Source organism: Cephus cinctus, unplaced genomic scaffold, assembly GCF_000341935.2.
Source record: "Cephus cinctus unplaced genomic scaffold, Ccin1 Ccin1_scaffold0564, whole genome shotgun sequence".
Taxonomy (NCBI): domain Eukaryota; kingdom Metazoa; phylum Arthropoda; class Insecta; order Hymenoptera; family Cephidae; genus Cephus; species Cephus cinctus.
The window spans coordinates 325,226-350,411 of NW_014333216.1; the positions used below are offsets into that span (position 1 = coordinate 325,226).

The 25,186-nt window shown below is 36.4% G+C and overlaps 5 protein-coding genes across 15 annotated transcripts; 2 read left to right on the forward strand and 3 right to left on the reverse strand.

Annotated features, from left to right (window-relative positions):
- Positions 1 to 2,353: 2,353 nt before the first annotated feature.
- Positions 2,354 to 4,071, forward strand: LOC107268589 (cytochrome b5-like). The gene is made up of 4 exons (XM_015741512.2): positions 2,354 to 2,796; positions 3,268 to 3,396; positions 3,507 to 3,589; positions 3,680 to 4,071. The coding sequence occupies exons 1-4, from the start codon at positions 2,671 to 2,673 to the stop codon at positions 3,717 to 3,719; spliced, it is 378 nt and encodes a 125-aa protein (XP_015596998.1). The 5' UTR covers positions 2,354 to 2,670; the 3' UTR covers positions 3,720 to 4,071.
- Positions 4,072 to 4,275: 204 nt separating this feature from the next.
- Positions 4,276 to 9,164, reverse strand: LOC107268588 (transient receptor potential protein). Its single transcript, XM_015741511.2, has 18 exons — positions 9,007 to 9,164; positions 8,780 to 8,924; positions 8,591 to 8,686; positions 8,390 to 8,532; positions 8,129 to 8,330; positions 7,829 to 7,999; positions 7,519 to 7,753; positions 7,299 to 7,451; positions 7,064 to 7,209; positions 6,880 to 6,986; positions 6,660 to 6,793; positions 6,454 to 6,577; positions 6,197 to 6,392; positions 5,924 to 6,088; positions 5,614 to 5,836; positions 5,107 to 5,538; positions 4,731 to 5,033; positions 4,276 to 4,647 (listed from the first exon to the last, which is right to left on the reverse strand). The coding sequence occupies exons 1-18, from the start codon at positions 9,162 to 9,164 to the stop codon at positions 4,352 to 4,354; spliced, it is 3,429 nt and encodes a 1,142-aa protein (XP_015596997.1). The 3' UTR covers positions 4,276 to 4,351.
- An 875-nt stretch (positions 9,165 to 10,039) lies between these two features.
- On the reverse strand, positions 10,040 to 11,507 carry LOC107268429 (FMRFamide-related peptides). The gene is made up of 2 exons (XM_015741189.2): positions 11,349 to 11,507; positions 10,040 to 10,655 (listed from the first exon to the last, which is right to left on the reverse strand). The coding sequence occupies exons 1-2, from the start codon at positions 11,349 to 11,351 to the stop codon at positions 10,161 to 10,163; spliced, it is 498 nt and encodes a 165-aa protein (XP_015596675.1). The 5' UTR covers positions 11,352 to 11,507; the 3' UTR covers positions 10,040 to 10,160.
- Positions 11,508 to 14,091: 2,584 nt separating this feature from the next.
- LOC107268550 (soluble guanylate cyclase 88E) lies at positions 14,092 to 22,266 on the reverse strand. 11 transcript variants are annotated; one of them, XM_025085852.1, is made up of 17 exons: positions 22,088 to 22,266; positions 19,838 to 19,963; positions 19,748 to 19,782; positions 19,570 to 19,677; positions 18,859 to 19,091; positions 17,645 to 17,821; positions 17,329 to 17,542; positions 16,973 to 17,246; positions 16,769 to 16,892; positions 16,542 to 16,683; positions 16,343 to 16,469; positions 16,075 to 16,279; positions 15,849 to 15,995; positions 15,619 to 15,760; positions 15,324 to 15,551; positions 14,895 to 15,221; positions 14,092 to 14,774 (listed from the first exon to the last, which is right to left on the reverse strand). In XM_025085852.1, the coding sequence occupies exons 6-17, from the start codon at positions 17,810 to 17,812 to the stop codon at positions 14,398 to 14,400; spliced, it is 2,475 nt and encodes an 824-aa protein (XP_024941620.1). In that variant the 5' UTR covers positions 17,813 to 17,821; positions 18,859 to 19,091; positions 19,570 to 19,677; positions 19,748 to 19,782; positions 19,838 to 19,963; positions 22,088 to 22,266; the 3' UTR covers positions 14,092 to 14,397. The 11 variants fall into 11 exon arrangements, with proteins under 11 accessions (XP_024941620.1, XP_024941616.1, XP_024941621.1 ...); XM_025085848.1 differs by having other exon boundaries at positions 19,451 to 19,677; XM_025085853.1 differs by lacking the exon at positions 22,088 to 22,266 and adding an exon at positions 20,292 to 20,609 and having other exon boundaries at positions 19,451 to 19,677.
- Positions 22,252 to 25,168, forward strand: LOC107268552 (transmembrane protein 165). Its single transcript, XM_015741449.2, has 7 exons — positions 22,252 to 22,379; positions 22,634 to 22,941; positions 23,021 to 23,222; positions 23,287 to 23,462; positions 23,532 to 23,714; positions 23,775 to 23,880; positions 24,007 to 25,168. Exons 2-7 carry the CDS (start codon positions 22,810 to 22,812, stop codon positions 24,081 to 24,083), a joined length of 876 nt encoding a protein of 291 aa, XP_015596935.1. The 5' UTR covers positions 22,252 to 22,379; positions 22,634 to 22,809; the 3' UTR covers positions 24,084 to 25,168.
- Positions 25,169 to 25,186: the final 18 nt, after the last annotated feature.

The window sequence follows — 25,186 nt, forward strand, 5'->3', positions numbered from 1 at the left end:
ATATATATATATATGTATATGACTTGCAGTGCTATTTGCAGAAATGTAAGCTTGATATTGTGTTTCATTAGATTTCGCATTTTCATTGAATAATATTGCGGGATTCTCACAGCATAATGACGGTATCGTAAAATTTGTAAAATCGAATAGAGGAGTCATTGTAGTGCCATCTTTTAGAAATTATCTCAAACTACTTGCCAGGGAAGTATGATAAATGTGTTTTGACCGTTGAAACTATTCTTCGTGGATAACAGGAATTTACCGACTGAGTTGTAAAAAAGGAATGTACACGTAGCGCTATCTCTTGGGCGATCTGTGAAACTTTTCGATATATTGAAAGATAGTATGGAATCGCGATCACGATGGACAGCCGTTTCCGTTTTATACTTCAAAGACATGTGCATCCTTAGTCATAATCATCGACATGGACTGCGCGTACCTTCCTTAGATCCTTTGAAAAAGCGTCCGCTCAAATAAACCAAGAGGAAATGAGGTGACGGCCAATCGTTCTCCTTTTATAATGCTTCTGTTGGTTACGTTCTCTATACTTTTGACTACGGTTGCTGATTAGAAATTGACAGAGCTTGGCCTCCACCGGTCGCTATTTTTTTCTTTCAGTCTACCCTTTTTCCTACGTCTGTGCGTAGTCAATACTATACATCGATGGTCAGGATTAACTTCCGATATCCCTGAGTAAGTACTCTTGGAGGAGTCAGCCATAAGGAAAGGAAAGAAGGAGTGAGTACTCTGATGAATTTCGCCTGACAATATTCGGATTCAGTGTTTAAACTCTGTAGGTCCATATAGTCCTATTTATATGACCAGTCTCGCGGATTTGCGTCCCTGACTTGAGAATTCCTTTATCTGATTCGATCGGCTTAGTTACTGGCACGTGTTTTCACTTGAGCGTAAAGCCATGAGGAAACGAAAGAATTTCTGTTATCCTTTGTTCGCTGCAGTGAGGGTTTTAATCCCGAGTCTCATGACATAATTTCAAAATAGTTACGATGCATATCTACGGAACTACATTATTGTCCAAGTGTTACCTACTTCTTCGCGGAGCTGTTACATCAACATATCTTTCCCATAATTTCCAAATTTCAAACGGATTATCAAATAGTTGTTAAGTAAGTAGTACACATTCTTTCACAGTGACAAATCTTTGAATAATATTCATATTCATCACGTATCTGCCTGCAACATTTCAATAGTAATTGGTACTTACAGTATAGAAAAACCAACAGCAAACAGAACCTAATATTACTAGTAAAAAGTCAATGAACGATTTGACAAAAATTTCTCGAGACAAATACCCTCTAAGCAGTGTGTCAACGTACTCTGATAATTAATATCGACATGATTTCAGTGACATGTGTTATTGATTAACACGTAAAAATTAGAATAAATTTCATGATATCAATGTAACGTGGAGTAAATCAGTGCAAAAATGTATATTGACATTTACAAACACATAGTGTGTGTACAAATATCCATACTGCCTAAACAAGATGTCACGTAATTAGTGCTGAGATACCAGACATTTGATAACATTAAATAAATGTATGCTTTGTAAAATAATCAAGAACACGTGTTCAGTAAGATGATTCGATAATTGCAATAACGTTAATCGATCAAATTTTTGTGACCGGACGTAATTGAGGTTATCTTTGACATAGCCAAATTCTGTGTTACACTCCGTGCTAAATTTTTGTACGGTATTTACGACGGATTAATAGACAGTGCTAATTTGCTTTTGATATGCACAAAAATTGTTAAACCGGAAATGCTCGCGCGATTTTATTCTATATTTATTATAAAAAGCATTGAGTTGGGCTGACGTGGATCACCCGGCGAGAGTTATGCCGGGTTAATAATGATAGTCACAGGTTTGAAATGAAAATTGAAAATTCTTTCGATCATCGATTCACGGCTGTGATAGATAATTAATAATAATTATTCATTTAACGGTAATAAGTATATATTTTTAGAAATCTTTTAACGAATGTATGTAAAAATTCCATAAAGCATCGAAATGTTTTAAAATGATTCGTGAAATGCAATCATAACTTATTAAATTAAGTTTTCATGTCTAATCAATGATCAATAATACGATACGTGACTCGAGCAATCTATAATCTACTACGTGACTAATTGAGATTGTTTCCGATCAAAAACGAATATTCTTGTGGAAATACAGTACACTTTGAGGAAAGATATGAAATATCGTTATCGCGATGTAATAAATGCAAATCATTTTTTGTTGTTGTATGATAATTGAAAAAATTTATTAGTGAAAATCAAAAAAAAAGCTAAAATTAATCAAAATAGCTACCTGGCGAAACGTGAAATTTAAATATTTATTATCTTGACACATGCCTAATAATCGAACCAACCTAATCGTGATTTGACGGGAAATGTGAGACTGTACGGAATTCTGATAAATTGCGTTTGTTATCGCTGCTGGCCAGACACTTTAAATGCCACAGACGAACTTGTAAATCGCCGCACAAAGTATTGTCAAGGTCCACGGGAAGGGCCTTAGTAGCAGACAGATTTAAAAAGAGGGACATTTGTACATGATATTTCTATCAAGTATCAGAAGCAGAGAATAATTTTGATTAAAAAAAAAAAATTTGAAAATCCAAAGGCAGAAATATATAAAATCTCAAAATGATATCTAGTGAAGTGAAACTTTACACTCTGGAAGAAGTAGCCAAGCACGATGGCGAAAAGGATCGCCGAGTTTGGTGTGTGATCAGGGATATCGTTTACGACTTTACGGATTACTTGGAGCAGGTATATTGAAAATTTGGAAAAATAATGTCTGTTTGGAGTTTTTCACCAATTTTTGTATTCACCAAATACATCAAAGTATCTAAATAGAATTTTGTGTTCACCTTGTATGTAAATCAGTGTTAGAGTGACTAATTAATGCTAAGAATAATCTCAATTTAATTTACACTATATTCTACAATTGTAATGATGACTACATTCCTAATCAGTAGATATGGATAAATTGGGCTGTTTAAAATATTGAAATTTGATTCGAACCGTCTGAATCTTATCTTTCCGAATCTTTTTTTTTTGTAACGTGCTCTTATACACACTTGATAGAATAACCATGATCAATTTCCTTTAGAATATCGATAATAAATTCCTTCAATCGTTATCGAAAGGAAACCCACAGCGGACTGAGAAATCTATGCAATTATTTTCTTTGATAATCAAAAACGTTTATATTGTTTTTACTAATTTATTGTATTTTAGCATCCAGGAGGTGGGGAACTGATAACGGAATTTGCAGGGAAAGACGGCACAGTTGCATTTGATGATTTTGGACACTCGTCGGATGCAAAGAATGACATGAAGCAGTATAAAATTGGTGAATTGGTCGAGGCGAGTATTGTCGAAATATTACATCACTTATCAATTCGCTACGCATTTTCGTACATTCAAAATTTAATTAACCACTAACGTGTAATAAATGCCTAATTAAAAAATTACAGGAGGACAAAAGAGCCAACAGAAAGAAAAAGATTGTCAACGGAAATGAAGTAACTGCTGAAACGGCTAACGTCCAAACTAGAAGGTATCGATAACATAATTGTAACAAATACCATAACAAAGCACCTATTGTGTATTGGATTAATTTGAAACTGGACTTTATCTTTTATTACAGGCCATTCTTTAAAATCTTATGCGGCAGTTGTGTCGCTTAATCAAGATTTCTCATTGAGTTGATATAGTCCAAATTATTTTTTATGGACCAACAAATTTTGCCCAGCCTCCCACTAAAAGGCGTCTGAATTATAGAGGGATAATAAGCCCTTGAGGAGAAGGTGGCTAGTCTAAGGAGAGTGCAACCCTTCTGTGCCTAATAGAAATACTGGGCTGTATAATAATAGAGGGGATAGAATCCTAGTTTCGTCGATTCGAGTTTTCTATCTTCTGGTGAAAAAATTTGGAATCTGTTAAGAAACTTGTAAAATATCATGTCATTTGCATATATTAAGTTTCCTCTATATATATTATCTGTCATTGTTAAATGGATATTAAATAGTTAAAAAATGACATGATATATGCTTCATTCTCTCGAGATGGTGGATCGTAATTATAAAATTGTGTTACACGTAATTCTAAAATTCTCAAGGGAGTTTTTATGGAGTTTTTGTCGACTCTCGTCTCATGGGGATGCGAATCCTTTTTGACCTGTGTGTGGGCAGGGGTTATGTGGGTCGTGAACATGCCTAGGGAATTTTGAATAAGGACGGAGGTCATGCAGGGTAGCTTTATTTTTGGCACCGAACAAGTCCCAAAATTGCTTACGAATTTTTCTGATCTCTCATTTGCGTTATATCCAACCACCCATTATTTGTCCAGTCATTTTTGACTTGCCGCGTAGCTTAGTTGTCGCCACTGGAACATTCTCTTGGTCATTCGTAGGTTTTCCCGGCGCAGCAGCACCACCTGGCGGATTTTCTTTCTTTTGTTCCTCTTTCTTCTCTACCTCGTCCTTCTTCTTCTTCTCTTCCTCGTCCTTCTTCTTGTTTTCCTCCTCCTCCTTCTTCTTCTTATCCTCCTCGGTATTTTCATCAGCCTTCTTAGACGGTTCACCCGTAGAAATCTGTTTTACCGACGCATCTTTCCCTGAACAGAAACAATTATAAAAGCTCTAAATTAAAAGAAAGAAAAAATGATAAAACTATTACAAGTAATAAAAAATCATTTACGAGGAGGTGGTTCAGCCGGTGATGGTTTTCCTGCCTCATCCTCTCTAGGATCTTCGGGAATGGGAGTGGGCGCACGAAATTCAGATGATTTCGGATCTAAAGGAGGCGTCTTATCACCAGTCTTATCACAACTGGTACTACCAGCACTCATTGTTTTTAATAAACCCTTCTTAATCGACTCGTTAAGAACAGAAGCTGTAGGTGTTCCTGGCTTTTGCGGTGCCTCAGTCACAACAACCTTCATACTAGATCTCTGCGAGGACTGTGAACTCTTGGCAGGACCTTCAGTACCTTCTCCTTTACCTAAGAAATAAAAAATCATCATATCATAATAAACCCACAAAATAGCAAAGTTATGTCTGTTAATATTATTTACCATCAACCACATCTCCCTCCACCTGCTTCAGTCTGCTCATTATGAACTTGGCATAAGCAATTCGCGTCGTAGGCGATACACCCGACAAATTTGGATTGTATTCAACAAGGCGATCAGGATCCAATGACGCCAAATCAGAATTTGGATGCTGCTGAAGATGTCTGCGCAGACTTCTTCTAGATTGCCTTATGAATGCTTCATTCGTGCTGCCAATGGGATCTCGTGCAAGCGTATTCTTCCTTACCACGGCGTTCCAATCTTTTTTCTTACTCTGTCCACTGCTTCTACGACCGATTGCTCTTGCTATCTGACTGAAGACGTCTTTAGGTTCATTCTCATTCTGGATTACTGCATTCACTATCCCTTCGACAATTCCAATCTGGAAATCCTTCTGCAATCTTCTCTCCATTACTCGGCCCTTCTTACCAGACACTGAAAAACGGACGTTTCTTAACGCAGTGTCAAAATTTTATTTTTACCTGATTAAAAAAAAAAATTGTCACTCACGCGCAGCATCCTGCTTATCAATCTGTGGCGTTCTCATACCGTTTTGTCGCAAAATATCAATCAGCTCGTATCTCAATGTCGAGATGTCTTGTCGTATCTCCATTACGTCATCCTCCGTGATACCAAAGTCATCCCTTTTACGTTGCTCGGCCGTGACGTAACGTCTTATGAGTAAACGCATCACTGATTCATGTCTGGTTAGAGCCTTTTCTCGTGATTTTTTCTGATTAGAAATTTATATAGTTATAGTTTCGACTTTATATCGAATCTTTAATGGGTCTATGGGTATTATTTTTGTTTTGAGTCTTACTATCAACGATCTTGTAGGGCGGCCACCCTTGCCACAGGTCACGATTTTGTTGAAGCTTTTAGCCGTTGGTATCATATTGAAGGGTGGTGGGACAGTGTCGCCATCTTCGAAGTAACTCATCCATAAATGACTTCTTGCAAATTTCCATTCGGTGTCTGCTCGTTCCTACAGAAAATGGGAAATAGAAAAAGGCCGAAAATATTTTTTTTTACTTTCTGCATTTATCAATTGACAATGGGAGATTTTATTAAAAAACAATATTTTTCTACTCACCGATATTATCTGGTAGGAATTTGACATCATAGCGATCAACATATTCAATAGGACGATCACATTGATTACGGAATAAGAACCGAACATGAGTAAGGCCCAAAATCTTGTAAAACTTTTGATCCCGGTCAGGTCAAAGGACATTAGATCCACCATACCAAAACTTGCCCAAAAGAGTGACTGAGAGGTTTCGAAGAGACTGAAAAGGAAAATTGTAATTGAAAAATATATATATATATATTCATATGTCTGATGTATACTTGGCAAATCTTCTCCAAATCGAACAGGCCTTTTCTTGATTATCAAAATCTGGTAAACCGCTTGGTAAATGATAACACTTCATCTTTTCCAGATCAGCATAGTACCACATGAGTTGATTCATACCTGATGAAAGAATCAAATTTGATATTTAGAATAATTTTGTAAATTTTCAAGTGACGCATTTCAAAATAATTTTTTTAATTACCACAGCCAAAAGCGAAGAGGACCAGAGTGTAGATAAAGAAGAATTTTATGATATCGATTATCATGCGACCCAAAGAAATTTGTAGGGGACCCAAATGTGGATTTACGCTGAATATATGGACGAGTTTGAGAAAACTAAAAATTGAGGATCATCGAAAAATGAATTTATAGATAATTATTTATTAATATTTATATTAAATTCAAATTCAAATTTCATTCACCTAAAAATCATTCCAGCAGCAAATGCTCCTTCAGATAGTAACATAGGATCGTAAGCATCCCATTGGTCCCTGGGATACCAAGGATCCTCACCACCCCAATATTCCCTCTGAAATTAATAATATTAATTAAAATTAATATAAAATCGATATATGCATTTTAATAAAAAAAAATAATAATAATTACCTGAACAACAAACCAAGCTGTCATCCGTAAACTTATCCAAATGACGTAAAAAGTATTTTGAACAAAATCAACGATATTCCATAAATCCGAAATATACTCCAATAAACCATCAGCCCATAACGATCTGATTTCGCCAATAACCAAGCCTGATCGCAAGAAAAATATTGAAATTAACTTAATAATAATTTTAAGAAAAAAATATATATATACAATTTTTTTCTTAAAAAATACTTACTAAATACATAAATTATTACACCAGATTCAACGAATCCCGGTATACATCCTCGCTCGTGTCTCTTCCATCCTGCCAAAATTTCTCGCATCCAAGCATTTCCAAAAAATTCAATTACCAAATACTCTATCCTCTGACTGGCCATTCCCAATAGCACTGTGACAAGTAATCGATGAATAACAATTTTTTGTAAAAAAAATGACCTATAAAAATGTTCACTCACTCAAGAAGAAGGCATAGGACGACGAGTGACATATAAATTTGACAAACGGCTTCTTCATAAATAATCCCATCTTCGAAGTTGGCGAGAGCATATAGATAGAACTGTAAACCGGAAACATGGCGCCAAGTTTTCCAACTTCAATTAATTGTCCAACCATACTCTTGCGACGAAAGCCAGGAAGACCGTCGTACCAGATAGCAGCTAAAAGTTGCTGAACGTTTGGATGAGCGACGAACTGAAATTTTTTGTTAATATCAAAAATGAATTCAATAAATCGAATTAATTAATTTATTTAATTAATAATTATCACCTGCTTTTGCTTGTACTTAATAGCGAGTTTCAGTCTATCCAGTGTTTGTCTCTCTCCGGGTTCCCAATTCTCTCCCGTGGGATTGTAATTCAACATAACTTCCAACTCGTGTGACGTTCTCGCATGGTCCAGCAAAGACGTAGCAAAAATTTGACATTGTTCTCGCATTTCCTGAAAAAAATTTTTTTCTTAAAAAATTCAACCACAGCAAGATAAGACTTCTATACGCTGTAGTCCGAAAATTAATTGTGACCACAATTTTATATTTCAATTAATTTTGTTTATTTAACTTTCACCTACGTTATATTCAAATCGAAATTCTTGTTCCATTCTACTCAGTCTTCGAAGTTCCCAGGACAATTCAAAGGCTGTTAATAATGGATCCCTGGATGATAGCGCTATCAGTGACGGAGAAGTCAATGCTCGATATGCATTAATGCGAGCTTGTGAATGCCGAAGAGAATCTTGTTCGCTAGACGTGACGCACTCGTCGCATCCACATCTGAATAAAAAAATTCATTTAGAAAATAATTCAATTTATTTTTTAAAAAAATATCAAACCTTGCATCGTGAGGGGTAGGTAAGGTTGCTCCGCGATCCAGAAGAATTTTCAAAATTTCATAATTATTTTTGTGTGCAGCCAGTATCAAGGGTGTGATATCCGGTGTAAAATTTGACGAAGATCTATCGACGGCTTCCCAACTCTAATTGAAAAATACAAAAGTTATTGTCTATAAAAATTTTTCTTTTTTCAAAACTTACATAAGGCTGTCCCTGTACGTGAATCCTTTCCTCCCACTCTAACAAAATTTCTACAGCCTCCACGTATTCTTCCTTGATAGCATGGAGTAGAGCATCCTGATAAGAAAAGTAATAATAGATAAGATAATGCAATTAATAATTAATTTTTTTATCATTGTCCCTATTACTATATTCATTTCTTATTATTACCTTCACTTGGATACCTAATTCCAGAAGAAGTTTTATCAGCTCGATATTCTCGTTCTCAATGGCAGCTATCAGAGCAGATCGGTTTAAAGGATCTACGCAATTTATATCCAAGAGCTCCGGATGATCTTTATTCTCCTCTAATAATCTAAATAATATATATACCTAGTATTAAGTCATCCCAGTGTCATACCGACTTGCAGTCTATAATAATAACTAAAATCAATTACCGTTTGACAGTTGCGCAATCTCCCCTTTCTGCACTCAATAAAAAATGCTTCTCCACTGGACCCAAAGAATAATCTCCTGGAGGCTGATGAAGCGACGGCTCCGACGGCGATCTGGCCTCGTTGCTCAATAAATCCTGTTGCGACTCCGAAGTATTCATTATGATTATAATCACAGCCCAGGACTACCATTGAAAATTGGCCACGACGCCAAATTCGAAATAAATCAAAAAAATTTTTTTTAAATTCAATTATTGATAAGATAATGCGTGCACTCGCTATTCAATATTATAAATAATTATAAGTGACCTCCATGCTCCCTTTACATTTTTTTCAAAATTATTCAAAATTTTGAAAAAAAAAATAATAATTTGATAAGACTGTCACTTGTGCCAGAACGAAGATGAAAACTGGTTGTGTACGACTTCAGAATCCGAACTGAGAGTCGCGACACGGTTTTAAGGAATCCGTACAAAAGTCCAAGGGGGGTGGTAGTATCGAGGGTGGTTTAGAGGGTTGGATTAGGCACAGAGCTACAGGGTGTATTATAAGTGGGAAGGCTCTGGATTTTCACTATTACGACACGACTTTCTGCCCTGTTGGCTATTGTCACGCTTTAACGTAAATGGACTCCAGAAGAGTATTAGACTCGTGGGATTAAGACGGACTATACTGGAATCCAGTACTTTACTTTTGTATTAGACCAGACATGTAAAACTTTACTGACCACTGCTAATAATTTCAAAACTTCTCCGTCGTTAAAATTAATTTTCAAAATATAATACACTAATTAATAATTCACTACGATGAGGCTGTGTCGTTAAAAAGAAAAGTCACAATATTAACCCGTTTGACGTGTATGAAATTGAAAAAAAAATGTTCAAAATTGTATCCAACATAATTAATTGTCGATATGAGGATATTTGTAGATCAATAAAAAACAAATGGCCAGTTGGTTTCTTTCAATTTATTTATATACTTACGTAGTAAATTGTACATTGTTTTTAATTAATCAAACAAAGAAGAGTATATTTTAATGTACAGTGACGGTTACTTCAAATGCTCTCTCTCTCTATATATATATATATATATATATATAAATAAGAGTCCTCTGTCCAGAGGATACGATCAGAATCCTTCGTATAAAGTTCGTGCAGTTAAAGGACCTCGGTGGCATCGTCGAGAGCTTCGGGAAGTGCGTCACAGAGGCTGACGATTCTTGCGAGGTAAAGATCATCCTCCGGAAGGACACAGAGATCCTGAAGATCAGCGTGAAGGACTCTCCTAGCTCTTTCGGCCTTACGGCCACGCAGTGATTTCAATCCTGAACGTCCGAAGCGAATAATGTTCTCAGGTCGACCCCGAGCTGCACGTTGAGCCTTGAAGGCATCATCGGAATATCCTGCGTATCCTGTCTCAAGATCCTGAACTCCGCTACGACCAAATCTAATGAACGAAGATCCCATGTTGCTGCGACGCTCTTTCGAATCAGGATCTTCAGGTACTTCCGCCGATCGTTTTCCGGTATAGCCAAATCCTTGGTGTCCGGAATAGACGTTGATAGGTCCTTCGTCCTTGTTAGGTAGGAGGCTGCAAAGGAGCACGCTGCATTGGTAGGATACAACCAGGCAGTAGATTAGAGTCCTTGCAATCTGGAATGATAAAAGAGAAATTTTCAAAATTTTTTCTTTCCATCCGACTATTACGTCAGAGACCAATTTCGGTTAGTTAATCTTGAACTGAGTAATCTTGCACAGTACTAAGTATAATGATCTGGTGTTATGTTGTATAAGGTATAGAATTTATTCTACAATATTATAGTTCAGGGTCAAAGGTCGTCGCGACGCGCATGGTTTATGGAAACTAACAAGTTCCCTGTGTATTATATTGAAAGTGAGTAAAATTAATGTCGGCGTATTGCATTACAGCAATTAACCTTTTCTCTCGTAGCTGATAATGATGTCCCAACTTCCGGGCTTTACTGAATTTACATGACTACCTATCCTCCTTGTACATTACATTATAACGAGAGACATTGATGATAGTATCATGGCTACCCCTTTCTAATATATTTGATACCAATTATCTTTAATTAATTCGTAATTATTTTTAATCTTAACAACTTGACTTTCCACCTGCCACAGATAATTAACCCTTGTCACAAACCCCCCTTAGTATCTCGATGAGATAATTAATTCAAAAAATTGCAATCGAGTGCACGGGTATGAGAATTTTAATTTCGTCTGTTAGCATGATTTTTGATAAAAATGAATATTTTAGAAAAAAAAAAAGAAAATTCGGAATTTTTATTTTTCAAAAATTTATGTCGCATCGTAAAAACTTACCATTTTGATGCTCTTTTTAATTATCTTCTTCTATCTAGAAGGTTATATTTGGTACTTCTGCTTCCTGATGATCCTGCTGGTCTTGACTCTTCCAGTGGATGATCCCTGGCTCCAGTTGTACCACTTGCTGCAGACCAGAGAGCGGAAGGAGAGTGAGTGCCGTGTGGTTGGTAAGAAATCCTGGCTTATATAGAGAGGGAGTCCTGAGAGAGGGAGAATAGATAGAGAAGAGAGACGTAGGAAGAAAGAGAGAGAGAGAGTGTGTAGATATAACATGGGCTCCGAGAGCATCACCTGAGTTATGATAGGCCAGGCGTACAACACGATACCTCTACATTATTTTGATTCAATTATATCTCAGCAGACGAGAAGGACGAGGACGAGCAGGACGGCGTACTACGACCTACGTAATCTCCGTTTATTATTTATGACTCTTGGCAAATAATAATAATTGGAAAATCTACATACTCCATTTTTAGCCAGTATGAATTGACGTGGACTATCTCTCTCTCTCTCTCTCTCTCTCTCTCTCTCTCTCTCTCTCTCTCTCTCTCTCTCTCTCTATCTCTCTCTCTACCCTTCCCTGTTGCCGATGCTCCCGTTCAACTTGTACCGTTTTCTACTCCTTGCTGCTATTTACATGCTACTAAGAGGTATTATAACATCCCCGATGTCCTCCAAGGAATATTGGGGATGATGGAATAACGTATCTTATATTCCCATACAACATATAATTTCCAAAAGTCGTTCGAACGTCTCAATGACGACTTCCGGGATGTATGTGTTGTTAAATAATAATAGGAATTATTATGAGTTGTAAGTTATAATTTTTTAATTTTGTATTATTGATTTTGACTTCTTATTTCAAATTACCCGAATTTGCTTCTGTGGGGACGATTTTTTTGAATTTTTTATTGAACGTAATTTTTAATGTCTTCGATTTTGGGTACGGTGAGATTTTTTTATTTTTTTGTTGTATTCTGGATAAACTCGATTTATGAGCTTACTTGGTCGTAAAGCTTTGGAACTTGCGACCTGGTGGATAACGATCCATTAATTAGTGAGTGCGTTACTTTCGCCAAAGCTAATTATTGCTGCTTTCGAAACAATAGGTTTCCCTGGGATCGTTCTACGTAACCGTATCCTGCCGCAGGACTAACGATTATTTGCTGGCTGCTGATCCTAAAACAGCAAGTGGAAGGAATAAAATAAGCAAATTTTCCTGCGAGCATAAAACGAGATTAAGGAAAAAAGGTGACAATGTTGACAACTTCGTATCGAGATGAATCTGTTGGAAAATCCATTTAATGATTAGAACGAATAATCGTCCTGCACGATTTTTGGATTGATTTTAAAAAAAAAATTAAATAAATAAATTTTCGTATGTCGTATCTATGTCGTGTATTATTGTATTCTTACTCTTATCCGATATTTTCACGACGTCTCGAACAATGCTAGGACACTCATCTTGATAAATGTCCTTTCATGGGAGAATTAGGTATTGTGTCTCAGGACTTACCTTATAGTAAAACCTACTCTGATCCTCGTTAAGAAGCTGACCGGACATTTTCGTCCTTGGTATTGCATTTCGTGCAGATCCAGATAGATGTATTTCTGAATTTATACCTATGGTGAATCATTGAAATTTTATTAAACCGTATATTGAAATTACAATGTAGAGCAATGGTAAATTCCAAAAGTGAAATATAATTTGATAAAGAAACAAATTTTAATAAGAAATAATTTCTTATTTTCTAAAAAAATAATAGTATTGTATTCTCCATTAAAAGAGACGTGTATAAGACTTTGTAGACAAATTGATTCCTCGTTTATTTTTGATACATAAATAGGTATAAGTCAAACATCGAACGTTTTATCACGTAACACGAATTGACAATTGGTCGATTATTTTTTATACACGAATATACCGTTTGAATAGTGGGATTATTCAGAGTACCACAAATGTATTATAGATTTTGGCTTACAGTAATAATTTAATTATATTTACTTAAACACCATACTTTGCCAACTTCTAATGTCGGTACGTGTCGATTATATTATAACGAGAAAGGCAGAAAATCATATTGCGCGAGGAAGACTCGCGAAATTTTCACAAGAGCAAAAGAGACACATGTTGCTTTGTTACTTTTAAATATAAACCATAACCTACGTGAACAGAAATTATGAGCGTCTAATCAAATGATAAAGAAGAATACGATAGACTGTCTGCTGGTTGTTATTCGTTGAAATACATATTATGGGTTTTTCTCATCGAGGGGTTTATATTATTTGACTTATGTTTTAAATGTTGCGACCGAATCACCTTAAATTTACCTACATTACATTAAATTATTTCAGATTTAGCGTGGTAAAAAGCATTGAAAATTGTTTATAATATGTAAAAATATTTCTACTTAATGCTCTGTCAAGTTCATTTATTGGGAATGGGTGAAACGATCGAACAACCTTTAGCCACCCCATGTCTATGCAATCCGAGTCAAGAAATTAATAATTATACTAATTACAATAATTACTGTAATTACACCAACAAGGTTGTAAAATGATATTCGAGTCGTGTGACTAGCTGCTTCAGAAAAAACAATCCCCCAAAAAACACTTACGTGTAAAAAACTACGCCAAGTACAGGAGTGCTGTGTATTCCTCTAATAAAAAGTATTGATATCAGATTATGAAGGCCAAGTACATAAGTCACTACATTTTTGCCTATTATATGATCTAGCACTGGCCCATCATTTTAATTGTATTTTATTCGAGTCGTGTGACTAGCTGCTTCAGAAAAAACAATAACTACACACCTCCGCATCACCATTTTTTGTTATTCAAGTTCATTATCGCGCGAGGTAAATGTTTATTTGTGGAAGATGCAGGTTTTTCTTTCTTTTTTGAGATTCTCTCATTTTTCTTCTCCTTTCAAAAATATCAGATACCCAATTCGGGAGAGTTTGAATATAGTAGCGACCATCTTTTTTGAATAATTAATAGGGTCATTGAATTTTAAAAATCTATATTCACGTCGTTGGTAAAATCTCTAAACGATGTTACAAGCATTGCTCTGATTCTTAGATTTGTTCCCTTTAGGAATGGCAAAACCCGGACAGCACGGTTCCCTGGGGACCATGAGTCTCGTCTCTTCGGCTCCTACGCAAAATTCACTACTTGCTATCCCAGTGATCCTGGATGATACTAAATCCCCACAACTCAAGGGCGAACTTTCCCCTGAGGATGAGCTTGTAGTAGTCTCCACCTTGACTTCCGGTCTCTGATGTACGCCAACCGAATGCCTAGCCGACCTGCTGTCTCTGTGTAATCGAAAATGTTCCTCGGTGTCGCTTAGTAACGATCCGAAGACATCAGCTGGGTTGCGAACAAGAGCAGAAACTGCTCCTACGGAATTCGATCTCAATTCTAGAAAAATTGTATAGAGTAAAAATAAAGAAAAGACAGGTAGAACAATATAATAGGCAATATTTATATTCCCTTTTTATATATAGTAATATTGGCTTTTTCAAATTTCAATCAATTTACCTTGAGTATTTGCAGTCTTCGTGGGAGAATTTGCGACGGAACGTCGTGCGACATCTTGAAACGTGATTGGCGAATAAGTTCTTCGCTCCTCCGGCAAGTTACTTCCTGATCCTAACTGCGTCGGGGAAGACATCCTGGATTCCCGGCGAGACTCAGGACGTGGCTTTCGTTCGCACGGTGTTGGTGGCATTGAACCGCCACCACTAGTTAAAGATATTCTTTTTTCGCTAGCACGACTGTACCATTGAGGCGGTGTGTGAATACTTATTCCTCTGGTCATCCGGGATCTTTCACCACGTTTCTCCAGCCAGTAAGTCTTCATGGTTCCTAGAATAAGGTAAAAACAAAAGAATTACATTCTTCATAAAATATACAACTATCCAACGAGTAAAGCTGATAACTAAAATGATACAATAAAAATCTGCCTACCTTTTCCTTTTACTTGTATCTCACCACGTTCAGTGACTTTATAAGACGGAGATAAAAGTTCCTTAGTCGATTGTGATATGTGAATTTGCATTGCTTCGCTAGTCGCCTCCATTCTGGAAGCTGTGTTTACGGAATCCCCGAAGAGGCAATAACGAGGCATTTTCAAGCCTACGATTCCTGCCACCACGGCGCCACTGTGCACTCCGACTCTGATCTGCAGATGGTTTCCTGAAACAGAGAGGCATTGAAGATACCCGAAGAATAGTGAAAGTAATGACGCAATTTTCAGAGCTACCTGGCATACCTGTTGATGGATCTTTTAAATCCATTATTGCTTCCACCATGTCCAAGGCCATATCGCACACTCTGTCCGCATGATCATTTTCTTTCACAGGTGCACCGGAAACGACCATATAGGCATCGCCAATGGTTTCAACCTGAGATTATTGTTTTCTTTTAATACCTATATTATACGTATGATTGTTAACAGCACTGTTTTCTATATACTATGTTCAATATATTTACCTTGTAAACACGGTTGCGTTCAGTTAGTGTATCGAATATCGAGTACATTGCATTTAACATGGAGACCACTTCCATAGGCGTGATACGACTGCAGATTTCAGTGAAACTTACCACGTCGGAAAAGAGTATTGACACGTTGTCAAACATCTTGTGAACGATTACAGAAATATTAGATTGAGGGAATTTTGATATTAGACGAATAAGAGCAGGGTTCTTTATATCTTACTTCGCAAGTATCTATTGGATTCCCGCCGTCGCGCAATCGATTAGCCACCTGTTTTGGGATCATCTGATATAATAATTCATCTGTTCTTTGCATTTCTTCGTCCAGCTTTCGCATAGATTCCTCCAGCTTTTTACTCTTCAACTGCTCCTGGTCCAGAGCTAGTTTCAGTTCTACGGATTGTTGGGTACCGGCCAACATGAGATCTCTGTGAATGTTTTCTTTTATTAATATAACTGTATTCTTTCAATAGATCATTTTGGCCACTCACCGACTAAAGTCATGCATTGACAGATCATTTATGTAGAGACCTGTACCAATCAAAGCATTCAAGTCTGGCATTACTGGTGTGCCAAGATACATCATCATTCTCCAGTTATCCATATAAATCATTTGTCCTAAAGCGAATAATAAGTTATTATAGATGCATACAATTATTTTTTTTGTATTATTTAATCATCGTTCTATACCCTTTAAGCTAAGTGTCTTGTCCTCGGGAGGATCTCTTTCATTGTTTGCCGTACTATCGATTTTTTTATTGTTCGACGGATAGTCAGATAGAACTGGGTCAACAGTGACCAGTTCAAAAATATTGTTAGTCCTATTCAGTATCTAAAAAAAATGCGAATAAGAAACGTACTTAAAAAGTTATACTTGATTATAACTTCTACAGAGGAAATAACTATCAGATACCAACCGTTTGAAACTTAAAAGCTATTAGTGGTCTGACCAAATCGAACCAATGAGTAATTTTTTTCCCCAGTAAATCTGGTAATATTACCATAAGTGAATTTCCAATGCTTCTGACAATCATATCTGATCTGGACAAAGAAGAAGATTTGTGAAAATCTTGTGTATCAGAAGAGTGAAAATTGTATAAATGACTCAACAACATAAATACCCAAAGACGATGCAAAATGGAAAAATCTCAAACAAAACGGAAGCTCCAATGGGCAAATGCTTCTCTTCTCTTGTCATGGCAAGTGAGGCTAGTGTGAAAGCTCGATTGTCAAAAGTCAAATGAAAGGTGACATGTACAGTGTCGAAGAGAACTTCCTCCCTGACAAGTTCAATTTGCAATTCCTTGTGATAAAAGTGTCTGGCAACTTCGCGAATTTGTCCCATAGTATAATAAACAAATCCTCGCCGTTTACTTCTGTAGTGAAGAGTAAGACCTGGATTTAAAAAAATAAATGTAATTAACAACACCATGAACGTCACACAATAATTATAATTTTATAATCCATTATAAGTGACCTTGACGTGTTTCATGTTCACATATAAAAGATGGCGCCCGCATTCGTGGATAAGAGAACTTGAGGTACTCGTGAAGATTATCCAGACCATTAAGAAAATCACGTACGTGTCGTCCAAGCACTGATAGTACCCGATCGTAACCATATTGGCTAACGAAACCAACAAAATGGACGCCCATCTGATCAAAGAATTCCCTCTCAGTTATTCCAAGAACCTGTAAGTGCAAGAACAGAGTAGGAAGTTCTAGGGCATCGATACCAAGAATCCATTTCCGGTTATAAAAAATACAACTATCTCTGTCAATTCTATAACGTACTTGAATTGCTTTCTTGGCAAGTCTTGGTATCAAGTTCTCAGGATATACTTGGTGAACGCTGAAACTTGGCTGGTCGACTGCTGCCTGTCTTCTTATTTCTTCCCAACGATCTTCTCCATAAACTTGTCTTATGTACTCCGACATGTTCTCCAGTATTAGACCGTACATGATTGCTTGCTGAAGATGAATGTCTTTGATTAGAGATCAATGAAAAAAATATGAAAGTTTTCTTCAGATAGATCAGACTCGAATGTCTCTGTAGGTTTACTGAGATGAAAGTTAGTGTATGAAGAAAATTCATGAAACTCAAGGCACGACGTACAAAATGAAAAATGGAGGAATACTCGTATAGAAAGGGAAAGATGGCACTTCCTATTCAAGGTCAGGATCTTTTTTTTTTAACTGAATAATGTACAATTTATATACGTAGCGACTGGCGTGCTGTTTCTATTGAAAAGAAACAAAGGAACTTGACACTTCTTTTACTTTGAAAGATACTTCGGACAGGGATTCATATAATTTAATATTTTACAAATTGGTTGACTGTTTCGATTCTCTTCGCATTTCTCTAATACGATCAGTGACCTCTGAATAAAAGAGACAAATTCGAGCAATCGGATCGTTCCGTTCGAATGAGAATAAGATGACCATAGACGGGTAAGAAAACGTAATATTATTAGACTCCATCGTAATTTCAGTCACGTATTCAGATACGTCTGTGAATATATGATACGCTAACCAAGAATTAATATCACGGGCAGTTTCCAAAATTATCCACCGACTCCGCAAAACAACCACGTAGTCGGAAAGATTAATCTGCATTGCAAAAAGCTTCGTGGAATATTCCCGAGAAATTGTACTTTGATATCATATTTTTTCAAAGGATTTAGATCATCTGCGCGATCCAGTCGAATTAACGAAACGTGTTACGTCCTCTGGTTTTATCTGCACTTGAAAGAAAATAATATTCGTTAATATAAGAAATTGGGGAGAGGGTGGAATTGAACAAGTCTCTTATATAACTCAAGGACAATTAGATTTTTGTCTACAAAATTAAAAAAACTTACAAACTACACTGAAAATTATTAAAATCGATGCAATTGAAGCGCGTAATTGAAAATTAAAAAAAAAAGAATGATCAAAAATCTACTAAAGTCCGTGTCTATTGTTAGTATCGAAATGACAAAATATTTAAAGGGAATAGGAAAACTCACCAAACTTATACACGATATGATATACGATAATCCTCGAATTAATTCCTACTCTACGTTGTTCTTCCTTCGATCCGTATATTCGACGACGACGACGAAGATCTTCCAGAAGCCGATTCAAAAATGATTCCGAGAGAATGAGGATTCAGGTGGGATCGGCTATGGAGCAATGCACATCTTGGAGTCGCTTCTGCACTTCTATTTATACGATGGCGGACTGGAGGACCGAGGAGTCACTAGAAAAATATCCTGAAATAAACAGGCTGTCCGATATTCATTGCCCGACAGTCCTACGCGATGGCGGTTTACAAAAATACATAAAAAGCAACAATAAAATAATTAAAAACAAATCTGAAAAAACAATAAATCACTAGAAATCATTAATTGTTATGATCCCTAACAAAAACTCGCCACTACCATTTAAAACTTCATCCAAGTCAATGGTTTCAATAAAATCCAAAACTTGTGCCGATTTATATTCATCCCAACTGTCAATCAATCTATGGCTACTTCTTAAAGTTTAAATGCACAAGTCTAATGCAATGTCAAAATTCATAGAAGCAACGGTGGTCTCCGTGCTATTCCAACAACTGACCGATCCCATCCAGGAGAAAGACTATTCTCATTGCCATAAGACATTCAGGGTTAGCGTGTGGCTAATCGTCCAGGTATAATACACTTTCCAATTTGCGCATAAGACGGAAGTTCTATTACATTGCCATTCGAAGTCTAATTGCTTGCAGTAAATTAATCCTATCAATTATTGCGGATCGTTCCTTGGGTTAATCAATAATAAGATGTCTGCGTGGAGCCAGGTCGAAACTTTAAATAAAAAGAATCAATATAAGAAAAACAAAGTCAATATAAATATAAATTTTGAATCAGTCCTCACCCTCTTCTCTATGATATCCCACAGAATCGTATCACCTGAAAGGACACAGGATTCATCCCTTACACAATTAATATTAAAATCACTCAGTACCTTCGTCTTGAAACATCATGCTAATTTCTCCCTCTTCATGTATCTGCTTCCTTTCATTTCTTTATCCTTGCAATATTTTATCATCTGTCCTGTCGCCATTCTCCGATTCAACTCCGACCCGTGCACCTGTTACGAAAACAATATTATGGTTAATTAACAATGTTATTTACCTAAAAAATGTGTAAATGAAAGTTTAATTGCTTCGTAGCTCCAAATTCGATATTCGGATCAATTAAGTAAAGGCAGGGAGAAAGCGGAGTTTATTGTCTCCCGCGGGTGCATTAATTACCGAATCGATACTTTAATTAATTGGAGGAACGCCGGGCGAGGGAGGGGAGACGGAACAATAGTGGGAGAAGACAAGGAGGGATATATCTGGAGAGTATCGGTGAGAATAAGGACACTGAAAATAGAAGAAAATAATAGAAGAAAGTAAGAATCGATGATTCCTTACGGGTTTTATAACGAGCAAACACGAGAGCGACAATTTATCGTAAAGATGCGTCTTGAAGTTTCTTTATAAATTTGAAGTCCAACAATGTCTTTCACTTTTATATAGTCCCTTATGGGCGCAAACGCGCAAAACATATATTCACCGAAGTGGTAAATGTTCCACGTGACAATCAGTTATAAGAACAGATTTGACGGATTAGACTGAATACGACCATATAGATTCAATATAATAAATAAAAACTTTAAATGATCTGTATTAATCAAAATCAATACTGACTTGATCATACATATATAATAGGAAATCTAACGATTTGACAAATATCTTATGAATTGTTTAATTAATAATTAATTAAATTGTTATATATATATTTTTTGACTAGTATCTACCTAGCCCTGTGGAATTAATTATTTTGAATAACACTAACTAATTACAGCTTATAATACCACAAAACACTATGCATACGAGTTTGGTAATGTCAACGTAATCCGCAAACACAACTTTGGTTGGTTTATCTAATTTGTCATTTACACGATTATAGGGTGGCAATTAAAATGTAATCACTTGCGCTGTGTAACTGTGCAATTAAATAGAAACGTTAAGTGAGACGACAGTTGAATATCTGATAGAGTAATTAAACACTGTATACGGGTCATTTGATCAGGAACAGTATTCGACAACGTCACACTAACGGTCAATTGAATTGTTTGAAAATAAATTAACGAGTAATTATCGACACTATTAATAATTTTTAGGTGAAAGCGCTTTGGCCAATGAACTAAAAAAATGCACAACTATCTCATTCGGTACTTCAAAGGCGCCGTACACCTTTTTATAAAAATGATTGTAAAAATGCACAATTAATAAAAACATAAACAAACCCTTGACCAGTCACAAAATTCATCTCACAAGAATCACCAATTAAACTGCTGTGAATTGCGATTTGGCACGGAACTCACGATACACGATGAAATTCGATGGAGAGATTATTTTTTGCAGTGTAGAACGGTCTTAAAGCGTAGCCTGGTGTACATTAGGGAGGAAAAGGGCGTCCGCTATCAGTACGTTATCTCGTGGGATACTCAAATTCTTAACTATAAAATAAAAAATACTCGTATCTGTCCGTAACACAAAAAATCTCCAACTGGGGTCATCAAATTTACACGGTTTATTGTGCTTGGCTTATCTAGATGAGTGTTACTATTTTCAGCTAGCTACGTCGTTCCCTTCCCAATTTATGTTAGAGCAAGTCAGCCTGGTAAACACAAAATTAACATTGAACGAATCTATGTCCGGGGCGAACACGAGTAGTTTTCGCTCGTAATTTAAAAAAAGATTTCAATGAAAAACTGTTCATGCTGTCTCCACCGTAGCAGTGGACACGACGCGACTAAAATTGAGGATAAAATTGACTCTATACTGTAGTGTCCAATCGAAGAAGGGAATGTAAAAGTAAGGTGAGGATACATGATGAAATGGATTGGAGTGAGAAGGAGAGATCAAGGGGTGAGAGGAGGTTGGAAGGGTGGGAGGGCGTCAGACTTATCGAAAAAGGATGACACTTCCGCTATTATAAACAGCTGATCAGAAAGTCAAGTAGTACTCGATAGTATTTCAGAGTGTTGAATACTCTTCTGGACTAACAAGTTACTACTTGATGATGCTCTACCATCTTTCATATTTATTACATTGATTCATTTATCTTGGTTTATTTTTATGTTATGACACTGTTCGATATGTCTTCTCTTGCCGTTGTGTTATACCTTCTTCTCTTCTCTTTATTAATTCAGGCTACTTACATACACGCACGTCATCCTTTACACCTTGCAGAATGATCCTTTCGAGGAACGTAAACTGGAGACACCTGATAATGAACTGTGCATGCGTCCTGGAACCTGAGAAACTGGCCTTGCGCAATAAGCTCCATACGCATCGTGAGGTTTAAAGTTTGATACCCTTGGATCTCCGGTGCTACCTCCTTCGATACGGATTCTTTTGGATGTTATGTAAAATGTGAACAAATCAAATTGCCGTATTTTGTGAAAGAATATTTCGTTTCGTTTACGTTACCTATCAGGGAATACTACAATGGTTTGTAGATCCGTTTAATGCTCTCAAGACCGTTATTTTTTTATGGCTTTTCTAAATATCGTGTAGAGTTATTTTTTCATGCGAATTCCAAATGGTGTTCGCACACAGATCTTATAATGAATTTAGAAATTATATAAAGTTTTTTATTGCACATGTAATAATGCAATCGGTACAATTTTATCTATGACGATCCTTATTTTTTTCGATGAGTCAAAAATTAGCGACTAATAATGCATTTCTGAAATTTCCATTAGGAGACGCCATCTGGATAGCATTGTTGGGAATCGCGCGAAAAGCACTAAAGTGTCGCACTCTAATGGCATCTCTAGAAAATCATATAACCTCAATCGAGCGAAAGGAATTTTGCAATCAAACTTACTGCTTGCGATTAAGTTCCGTTTAGTTAGATGAGAAAACAGTAAGGTTGCGTATGAAGATTGAAAGAATGATTTCGCGATATTTATTAGCATTTTGCGTCCTGGTAATTACAATAATTAAACTCTCCTTTGCGGAGAGAATACCCCAAGCTATAATTCCACCCCATATTGCAATGACGTCTATGGTATGTTTATATTTTTTTTACTGCATTTTACTGGGTACTCCCATTGTTCATATTTTTATTTATATATCTACAATTTTAGGCAAGTCAAGAACTCACCTCGGCACAGCCTCAGGGTAGCCTTGGTTTTCTTCATGCCTTCATTGCTTCGCTGTCAGTTATTGTTGTCTCTGAACTGGGTGACAAAACCTTCTTCATTGCTGCCATCATGGCTATGAGACACCCTCGTCTTACTGTATTTGCTGGGGCAATTGCAGCTCTTGCATTTATGACTGTACTATCTGGTGCGCAAACTTAATTCCAAATAGTAATGGATCTCTGTAATAAACAGTGTGATATTATTTTCAGTGGTTTTTGGCTATGCTGCGACCATCATACCTAGAGCATATACTTATTATATAAGTACAGCTCTGTTTGCCCTGTTTGGATTGAAAATGCTACGTGATGGGTATTATATGTCCCCAACAGAGGCTCAAGAGGAATTGGAAGAGGTTCAGTTGGATCTCAGGAAGAGAGAGGATGAAGTAATTTCAAGAGAATTCCTTTCCTAAGGGCTTTATGAGTTCTGAAACAGTCATTCTTTTATTTTGCAGTTTGAGAAAGAATCTGGTACTACTCTTGTTCAAGATCCAGAAACTGGTATCATTCGCAAATCACCCAAAGCAAGTGTCTTTATGCTTCTCTCCAGGATTTTCCTCCAAGCTTTTACATTGACCTTCCTTGCCGAATGGGGTGATCGCTCGCAGCTGACCACGATTATCCTAGCTGCACGAGAGGTAAGCGTTCCTTATTTTAAAACTGGTCTCGCCCTGTTTGACGTAAGAACTATATTTCAGGACGTTTATGGCGTGATCCTTGGAGGAGTCCTTGGACATAGTTTTTGTACAGGTCTTGCTGTCCTTGGAGGAAGGATGATTGCACAGAGAATATCAGTACGCACAGGTAATATCTATGTCAAGTTTAATCATCCTTAAATATAAAAATCAATAAAATCCCAGAAAATGTTATCTGAAATTTGCCACACATTGAACAAATAAAATTTTAATGGTATAAGTAATTTATTTTCAGTAACCATCATCGGTGGAATAGTTTTCCTTCTATTCGCCATAACAGCACTCTGCATGAACCCTACGGAGAGCATGTAGAGGAAATCAAAAGAAACTTTTAGGCAAATTGCTTAAGCAAGAAGCATTTCATTTTCCTTGTAAACTAACTCTGTGAATAAGGTGTACATTTGTACAGTAAGGGTAGGATCAAATTCATAAGATCCACAATTTTTAGTACTTTTTTTTTATATTACATCCACCCGCTAAAGATCACCATATCCGCATTTTCTCATTCCTTCCTACGCGATTCGGTCCAGTATTCCATGATGAATTCATTCGTAGGGTCCGGAATTCCATGGTGGGGATTGCGGGGTCTTCTCGGCGAGAATTATAAAAGGCCCAAAGGGCATCGCACTCCAGTTGTAACCGAAACTAGTGCCACAATGTGTGGAAACGTGCGAACCTTTGTTGTGAAGCACGACAAAGGTCTTGGAAAATATAAGTTTGAATAACATTTATAATTATACAAATTGCTAAATAATAATTATCGACGAAGAGGATAATTGTACAAACGTCTATACATTGCCTTTAACTTCTTGTCTTATAGATCAGGTTTGGCATAACCTCGAATTAATTTTTTTAGCGCATTAGAAACTACGTGATCGATAATGGGGATTAGAGGGTACTGCATTTTTTTCCCCTGAAATCAACTCATATAATCCCACTTCTTCTTAAATTAGTCCTAACATACGAACTTTCTTAATGTCGAAAATCAAATATTATATACCGTTTTGTTATATCGTTTTCTATTTTAGATCCCTGCGTATTGTTTAACAATGAAGCATGAGTATTATAGCGGTGTAAACTTAATCAACAATATAATATTAATTAAATTACCGCGAGAGCCATAAAATTGCTGTGTACTATAAAAGCTTTAAGTTAAGTATTTGAAAAGATGTGTAATTTAATGAAAAATCAATTAGATTATACATATACTATTTTTAGCCGACACAAACTAACAGAAATGCCTTTTTTTCTTGTCATTTCGTTAGTTCATATCGCGATATATTTTTTTAATCGACATAGTATGAAATTGTATCCTGAGCGAGGGATTTCCTACTAGAGAAAAGTTTAATGGACTTATAAATAAATCTGTTTCAAAAAAAAAGAACAAGTAAAGGAAATATCCTATACGCACTTTC

What these genes read in the sequence shown, in the direction of transcription:
- LOC107268589 (XM_015741512.2), top strand. Translation starts at nt 2,671, where the DNA reads ATGATATCTAGTGAAGTGAAACTTTACACTCTGGAAGAAGTAGCCAAG. An exon ending in AAATTGGTGAATTGGTCGAG is followed by an intron (nt 3,397 to 3,506) that starts GCGAGTATTGTC and finishes AAAAAATTACAG; the next exon opens with GAGGACAAAAGAGCCAACAG. An exon ending in GCTAACGTCCAAACTAGAAG is followed by an intron (nt 3,590 to 3,679) that starts GTATCGATAACA and finishes CTTTTATTACAG; the next exon opens with GCCATTCTTTAAAATCTTAT.
- LOC107268588 (XM_015741511.2), bottom strand. Translation starts at nt 9,164, where the DNA reads ATGAATACTTCGGAGTCGCAACAGGATTTATTGAGCAACGAGGCCAGA. An exon ending in GATTGCGCAACTGTCAAACG is followed by an intron (nt 8,925 to 9,006) that starts GTAATTGATTTT and finishes TATATTATTTAG; the next exon opens with ATTATTAGAGGAGAATAAAG. An exon ending in GTCCTATGCCTTCTTCTTGA is followed by an intron (nt 7,452 to 7,518) that starts GTGAGTGAACAT and finishes TACTTGTCACAG; the next exon opens with TGCTATTGGGAATGGCCAGT.
- LOC107268550 (XM_015741445.2), bottom strand. Translation starts at nt 17,812, where the DNA reads ATGTACGGTCTAATACTGGAGAACATGTCGGAGTACATAAGACAAGTT. An exon ending in TAGCTTTTAAGTTTCAAACG is followed by an intron (nt 16,684 to 16,768) that starts GTTGGTATCTGA and finishes CATTTTTTTTAG; the next exon opens with ATACTGAATAGGACTAACAA. An exon ending in ATCCAATAGATACTTGCGAA is followed by an intron (nt 15,996 to 16,074) that starts GTAAGATATAAA and finishes ATCGTTCACAAG; the next exon opens with ATGTTTGACAACGTGTCAAT.
- LOC107268552 (XM_015741449.2), top strand. Translation starts at nt 22,810, where the DNA reads ATGAAGATTGAAAGAATGATTTCGCGATATTTATTAGCATTTTGCGTC. An exon ending in TCAGGAAGAGAGAGGATGAA is followed by an intron (nt 23,463 to 23,531) that starts GTAATTTCAAGA and finishes TTTATTTTGCAG; the next exon opens with TTTGAGAAAGAATCTGGTAC. An exon ending in GAGAATATCAGTACGCACAG is followed by an intron (nt 23,881 to 24,006) that starts GTAATATCTATG and finishes ATTTATTTTCAG; the next exon opens with TAACCATCATCGGTGGAATA.